This window comes from Rana temporaria, chromosome 8 (genome assembly GCF_905171775.1).
Source record: "Rana temporaria chromosome 8, aRanTem1.1, whole genome shotgun sequence".
Lineage (NCBI taxonomy): Eukaryota > Metazoa > Chordata > Amphibia > Anura > Ranidae > Rana > Rana temporaria.
The window spans coordinates 133,491,309-133,499,393 of NC_053496.1; the positions used below are offsets into that span (position 1 = coordinate 133,491,309).

General features: G+C 40.3%; 1 protein-coding gene across 1 annotated transcript in view; it reads left to right on the top strand.

Annotated features, from left to right (window-relative positions):
- The window catches only part of NRG3 (neuregulin 3), a 1,094,068-nt gene extending 1,091,738 nt beyond the window's left edge, over positions 1-2,330 (top strand). The window contains exon 9 of the mRNA XM_040320723.1: positions 1,344-2,330. Coding sequence (XP_040176657.1) covers positions 1,344-1,854 — 511 coding nt within the window. The 3' untranslated portion in view covers positions 1,855-2,330. The remainder of the gene's footprint in view (positions 1-1,343) is intronic.
- The last annotated feature ends 5,755 nt before the right edge of the window (positions 2,331-8,085 follow it).

Genomic DNA, 8,085 nt, shown 5'->3' on the forward strand with positions numbered 1-8,085 from the left:
AACTACAAGTTGGGACCTGTTTTATACTATCTGGCATGTGTATGTACATCACAAGATAGGCTAAACAAAATCACCATCTCTTGGCAAGATATGTCTCAGATAATTTTTAACTGTGTATCTATTTGCCTACCTGGATTTTAGCATTAAAAGAAAACAGTTGTATTTAACATTTTCATTTATATCTAAATTGTCATTATTATTAATATTTAGTTTAAGTTAAAAAGCAAAGTTTTATATTTGATTTTCCTATGTACTTTTTAAAAATGTTTAACATTGTCATAATACAGTTTTAATAGGTTTCTTACTGACAAGAGGAAATAAACATATAGAGTGTGCTAACACAATGAATAGCCAACCAATTTACTTCATAAGCTTCTCACTGTCAATTATAATAGTACTGTTGCTTGCCAAAAGTATATTTGCTGCTGTCTGATCAATTTAGTGTCATACCATCCTCAGAACAGGTGTATGGCTAAACACTGAGTATTATAATAGCTATCACCACTAGAAATGAAGACCCTTCAAACCCAATTTGCAGGTAAAAATTCACACCCGTCACGATCCAGTAACTCCAGCAATTTTTTTATGGAAGGCTAAGTACAGTGTATGTATGAAAGTGGATTAGAGAAAGTAAGCAGGTAGCGCGCACCCCAAACCTAGAAGGAAATCCTAAGGAAAAAAAAGAAATACTCTAGTTTAGAGTTACAGTTACTTACAGTTGCCCGGCGTCCATCGGCAGCCTTGTCCGGTCCGGCGTCCATCTGCGGCATTCGTGGTGACCTCCCCGCTCCTCCTGCACTGTTTTTGAACGCTGCCGCCGACATATACCGAGCGAAGTACACTCGGGTACTCTCGACTAGGCTCGGCCACGCTCGGCTCCTCTTGCATAAAGGCTAGGAGTTGGCACAGGGCGTGACTGCGAGCGAAGCCGAGCGTAGCTGAGCCCAACCGAGTGTACTGCACTCGGTATATGTTGGCGGTGGCGCTCAGAAAGCGGGGAACGGCGTATAACGCGCACCCACGATTTTTGCCTGATTGTCAGGGGAAGAAAGTGCGCGTTATACGCCGATAAATACGGGTATTTTTTTTTCAATTATGCACCCAAATTTTAAGCATCACAATTTTAATAAATCTTGATAAATCCGATTAAGGTTCCCTAATATCTAGCCAATCATCTAGAGACAAGAGACATACAATGTCATTTTACTTACAGTGTGGTGATTTTTATGTTTTTCTGATGATAATGTAGAAACACCATGGAACATATTTTAGAAAGAATTTTGGAATAGCCAAATATTGATTTTCATAAGGATTATAATAACTTAAATTTTTCTTTCTTTTAGGTGTTCCTCAGCTGATTTGAACCAACCCCTGGACAATTCTAGAAATATGCAACTGCATTCAAAAGATACACAGTCTTATTTTAATAAAAAGACTCAAAAGGACTGTGTCAGCTTTTCGACATCTAGGGCCAGTTCCATACCAATCATACCTTCGGTGGGGCTAGATGATGCCTGCATACAAATGCAGAATGCTACTGAAGTGCCGGGCATCAAACTGTGCAAAAACTCCTATTCCACTGAACTTGTGAAGGTGAACATTGTACCTAGCAACTGTCTTATAGCAGAACAAAAGGAGGTAAAAATTTTGCTTGAAACTGTACAAGAGCAGATACGAATTCTGACCGATGCCAGAAGAAGATCTGAGGACTTGGAATTGGCCAACATAGAGACCGAGGAAAGCGCCAGTGAAAACACAGCATTCCTCCCTTTGAGCCCAAAAGCAAAAACTGAACAGGAGGCACAGTTTGTCTTAAGAAATGAAATGCATAGGGACTCAACACTCCATGTGTGATTTTGGGAATGGACCTTTCTGTCTGATGCTTAGCCTAAAAGAATAAAAGGAAAACAAAAAAAAGATGAGAGGATATAAATTATTTATATGCATTAATTTAAGAGCATCTACATAGAAGAAACCAAATAGTCTATCGCCCTCATATCATAGTGTTTTCTAAACAAAATATTTTTTTAAAGGAAAGAAAAGTTCAAGGAGAGGCAAAGCAAACACTGGGCACACTGATGTGTTAAATTATATATTATGTTGATTTCTTACCCCTGCTGAATTCTGGTGGTTATGTGGATGCACTGATGTGAAATGCTTCAACCTTACAGGTGCAAAGAGGTTTAAGCAGCCACAGGGGGTACTATGATCTTTTCACTCAAAGGGCCAAAAGCATCATCATTCAGAAACCATAATTGTATTTTGTTATATGATTTTATTGACAATGAAGTAAAATGCCACAAATATCCCAATGAAACAATTACAACAATCATGTGCGTTCAGTGTTCATGTTGTGTTCTTTTCTGTGTTTGGTAATGTGTGTTACTTAACATTCACATGTGCCAAAGTATAAGTTTGCCTATTTAACAAATCAGATGAGTAACCTTGACCAGACTCTTCAGACATTTTAAGAGAAAAGGTTAATAGCTAGATTCAGGTAGCCCCGCGCAACTTTAAGGTGGCGTATCGTATTTACGCTACGCCGCCTTAAGTCAGAGAGGCAAGTACTGTATTCTCAAAATACTTGCCTCCTAACTTACGGCGGCGTAGCGTAAATGCGGCGGGCGCAAGCATGCCTAATTCAAAATAGGCTGAGGGGGCGTGTTTTATGATAATATGCTTTGACCTGACGTGATTGACGTTTTTTGGAACGGCGCATGCGCTGTCCGCCTACATTTCCCAGTGTACATTGCGGTTAAGTACGTCGCACGGTCCTATTGATTTTGACGTGGACGTAAATTACGTGAATCCCTATTCACGGACGACTTACGCAAACGACGTAAAATTTTCGAATTTCGAAGCGGGAACGGCGGCCATACTTTAACATTGGCTACGCCACCTAGGGGGCATCTTTATCTTTAGGCGGCCTATCTGTACTGTGTCGGCCGTGTGTACGTTCGTGAATAGGCGTATCTAGTGATTTACATATTCTACGCCGACCACAATGGAAGCGCCACCTAGCGGCCAGCCTAAATATTGCACCCTAAGATAGGACGGCGCAAGCCATCGTATCTTAGATAGGTTTAAGTGTATCTCTGTATGAGAATACACTTAAACTTAGGTCGGCGCAGATTCCGAATTAGGTCGGCGTATCTACTGATACGTCGACCTAACGCTACCTGAATCTAGCTAATACTCTCCTCACTTTGGATATTCCAAGGAAAAAAGTTTTGTGTCTTAATACTCTATTAAAGCTGTGCTCCAGGGAGAAGAAAGCATGATTTAGTTTACCTATGTATTGATTTCAGAAATATTCTTTGTAGCTATAACTACAACTAATATACTGTAGGTACCTGAATATATCCTGTTTACACTTCTCACACCAGCAGTGAAGCAGGAATCTGGATTCAGACTGAAAGAGAAAAGGCCAGCATTGACAACCTAGCAGGAATTATTACTTTGCATGGTTTTGTTAGCCTAACACTGTGAACATGCTTACAGACTGGAGCAGCAAGGATATGAGAATGGTCTTAGATAGGGTTGCCACCTCATCACTTTAAACCCAAACACATATGAACTAAAGAGATTCTAAGGCTAATTTAATGAAGGTAAGGCACCAAGTGAGTTTAATTACCACCTTAATCAGCCACAGAGCATGTGTAATTAATATGTATTTGGTTTTAAAGGGATGAGATGGCAACCCTAGTTTTCGAGCAGGCCATATTTCCTAAAGTGATTGTAAAGGATATAAACAATATATATATTTTGTTTTGATTTAAAATAAAAAAATATGTTATACTTACCTGCTCTGTCCCTTACCTCCTCTTCTGGAGTCCCCTGTCAGCGCTATCTGCTCCTCCTTCTGGGTGCCCCAAAGCAAGCCGTCCATATACAAATCAGCACCACAGACAGGTAAGTATTTAGGTATGGGGGGGGTGAAAGTAGTGAGGATTTTTTAGAATGCATTAAGGTAGAAAAAAAAAGTTTTGACATTAGAACCACTGCAGTAAAGAAAAGTTAGGTCTCAAACACAGTTGTGATGGCAAGGACATTGGAATCACTGGTTGAACACAAACAAATCATTTTGCAAGTGAAGCAATTCACCTTTGTTTTCTGAAAATGTAGCTTTAATATAACATAAGGGCTACTACTTATTGAAACTTTTGGTACATCTACAAACACAGCTATTCAAAGTAAAAGTAAGGTTGCTTTTTGCTTAACACATTTTATTATACATTTAAAGCTGGCCATAAATATCTCCCTGTTTCTAAATGGCTTTCATGCTGCTTGAATCCATTATAGTCTTTTTCCTGATTGGGCTGGTCGTTAAAGGAGGCCCATCTCAATAAATGTTATGTTCATTTTTCTTCATAATATAAGGAATTCCTAGTAATTTGTTGCACACATTGATTTTGCTATATGTTGGATTGATCTTCATGATGATTTGTGCTTGTCCAGCCTGATGCCAGATCTGACTGACCATTAAGGCCCCAACTTTGAAATTTCATACATGGCAGGGCACATTAGGAACAGATGTATACAGTGAGATGTGAGTATACCTAGGCATCCTCTGTTTGACATAGTTAGCCTATTCTCAAGGCAGAAGCATGTAAAGCCAGGTGGGTGTTTTTGTTTGCTTAAAAGATAAAGGAGACTGCATGGAGAGACTTGGCAGACTTGGCAAAGACCGACTCAGGGACGATGAACTTCATTTTTCATCAGCTGTCAATGGGCTTCCCTGTTGACAGCTGAATACAAAAAAAACATTGCTTGTGTTCTATCAGATTGTGTAATTGAACTGACTTTTCGACCAAAAAATACATACAGCGCATGCGCTATGCATTCCAAACACTTTATGATCCGATGGGTAGCAGTAATCTGATAGGACACCCATGCGGACATCTTACTACACCCAGATATGTCTTGAATTTCAGAGTAATTTTAGCAATAAAGTGAGTGTAAATAAATAAATATAGTATATTGACATCTGTGATGCTGTTTTGATGTTACATTTTGAAAGAAGGTGGCAGAGGCCATGTTGGTATACTCCGCACTGCTCAGCGCTAAACCTTTAGGCTTTCAAAATGTAACATCTAAACAGCATCACATATGTCAATATACTATATTTATTTACACTCACTTTAAATCTAAAATAATTCAAGAAACTTGGTGTAGTAAGATGTCCGCATGGGTGTTCTATTAGATTACTGCTACCCGTCAGATCATGAAGTGTTAGGAATGCATAGCGCCGTGGAATGCACGTTGGAAAGCATAGTGCTTGCGCAGTGAGTCGTTTTTGCTCGGAAACATTACTTTGTTACACAATCTGATGAGTTGCGGTATTCTGATAGATCACCGTAAAAAAATGCGTAGAGGTACACCCCAAATGATACCAGGCCCTTTGGGTCTGGTGTTGATTTTAAGGGGAACCCCATGCAACTTTTTTTTATAAATGACGTGGGGTCCCTCTCAAAATCCATACCAGGCCCTTAGTGGAAGTGCACTTGGAAATGCAGTCACTGTAGATCTAAGGGGGACATGCAAAGAAAATCAAAAACAGAATTTTTGCTTGTACATGATTGGATGATAAAATCAGCAGAGCTTCCCCTCATTTCAGATCTCCCCCCAGAGATTTACAGTGACTGCACTTCCAAGTGAACTTTCTTGTAGTGCAGAGTGGATTTGCCTTTAGTAAATCAACCCCTAAGACTTCATACACACTAGGTGGAAGGTGCATGATCCAGCACTGCAGTTGCTACAAAGCTTAGTAAATGAGGAAAGGCTTCGCCTTGCAAACAATACCCAATCACATGCAAGGAAAAAAAAAAAAGATTTTGCTTGCACATGCTTAGATGATGGAAGTCAGCAGACCTTCTGCTTATTTACTAAGCTTTGGACCAAATGCACTTGCAGAGTGCAACTGTACATTGCAAAGTGCAGTCGATCAACCCCAATGTCTTCCGATGTAGACCCATTGTCAATCATAATGCCACCACCACCGCCAACCCCCAAAAAAAAAGAAGAAAAAAAAGCTCCGCCATCAACTAAGGCAAACCTCCGAATGCCTGGCTTTCCCTTTGAAATGCTATGGCACTGCCCCATGTGACATATCACCGACCCAGCATGTACCGGTTGGTTATCACAAGGGGGCATCGCCACCAGGTGGCCCTGACCTTACCGACCATCAAATGGCAAGGCAGGCATTAGGCGGTTCGCCTAAGTTGATGGCGGAGCTTTTTTTTGGTGGCAGCATTATGATTGATGATGGATCTACATCGGGGAACGCTGTTTTTTTTTTTTTTAAATAAAGGAATTGTCCAAAACTGCCTCCTGTTTATTTATTTCTACACTTTTTTCGTGAATTGGTAGGGGTACTATGTAGTTACTATCATTCACATAGGGGGGCCAGGATCCAAATTCTGATAAGCCCTCTGCCTGCAGATCTCCACAACCACCACCCAGGGTTGTTGGGAAAAGGCTCTTGTCCCCATCAACATGGGGACAAGGTGCTTTGGGGTGGGGGGGCAGAGCCCCTTCCAACAGTCCCCTCCCACCCAAAATCAGCCCCCCATGTTGAGGGCATGTGGCCTGTATAGTTCGGGGGGGGGGGGGGCGCTCGCTCATCCCCCCCTTTTCCTGACCTGCTGGACTGCATGCTCGGATAAGGGTCTGGTCTGAATTTAGGGGGCCCCACACCATTTTTTTTATTTTGGCATTGAAATCCACACAAGACCTGAAATGCCTGGTATGGATTGGGGGGGGGGGGAACTCCACACCGTTTTTTTGAAAAAAAAAAAAATCTATTGCCGGCAATGGTGTTGTATTGCCAGAAATTAAATGCCAATTTGCACAGATGCAGCATTTTACAGGCAGACTAAGGGGACCCCTCCAGTCACTATATTTAAAGGAATTTTACTTTAAGCATCATTAAAATCACTGCTCCTCGAAAAAACAATATATTTTTTTTTTTTGCATTGATACATGTCCCCCAGGGCAGCATCCAGAACCCCACACCTCTTTTATGGTCAACAACTTGCATATAAGCCTTCAAAATTGGGACATTGATGATTGTCATTTCAAGTTTGGGTCCCATAGATTTTAAAATGGTTTTCCGTTTGGGTCAGAACTTTTTCTCTGCTCTGGAGTTATGGTTGATCAATCCTGATGTTCTGACAGGCATTTCTTCTTCATTTCTTGAGGCCCAAAAACACCAGGGCAGTACAAATATCTCACAAATTACTCCTATTTGGAAACTAGACAGTCCAATGTCTTTAGTAAGAGGCATGGCAAGTTTTTTGAAGTTGTAATGTTTTTGTCACAGTTTAAAAAAATAAAATAAAAAATTATGACTTTTTTTTTGGACCGTGACCAGTGCAGTACAGCATTATCATATAGCTGATGTGGTGGTGATCATGGACACTGACTGGTAACAGTATGCAAAATAAATAATAATAATATTGATAATAATATTTTGTTTTTGAATATCTTTTTTTTAATGATTTTTTTTAACACACTGTGATCAGAACAATACAGTGTTTCCATAGTACACAGTACTACTCTGAGGATTTTTTTTTACACATTATGATTGCTTATTCCAGTAAATTTCACTGGTATAGCAACCATTTTTACTGAATTAACTAACTTATCTATTCATTGTGTATTGTTATGATTAGCTATGATTGGTATTGATGGGCTGTGATTGGCCCTATCTGTACCTTGTGATTATTGTGACCAATCACAGCTAGCAACATAATTGTATACAATGAATGGCATGAATCAAAGCCATTCATTGTTTACCATTGTCATGTGTTCTGATGTGATTGGTCACAGTGATCACATGGTACCGGCAGCAGGCCAGTACACTGATCAGTCATTGGCTATGTCTGCAGCATGGCCCGTTCCTGGAGGATGTCATATGAAGTCCACCCGGAATGACGGGAAGTGGTTAAAAAAAGAGAAAGTTGCAAAACCACCTTTCTCCTCTTATCATGAACATTCCAGAGTCCCTTGCTCTGTATTTGTGAGAACCATGTCTCACTTTTAATTGCACTAATGCAGTGGCAGAGACTCACACTGCCACATGTC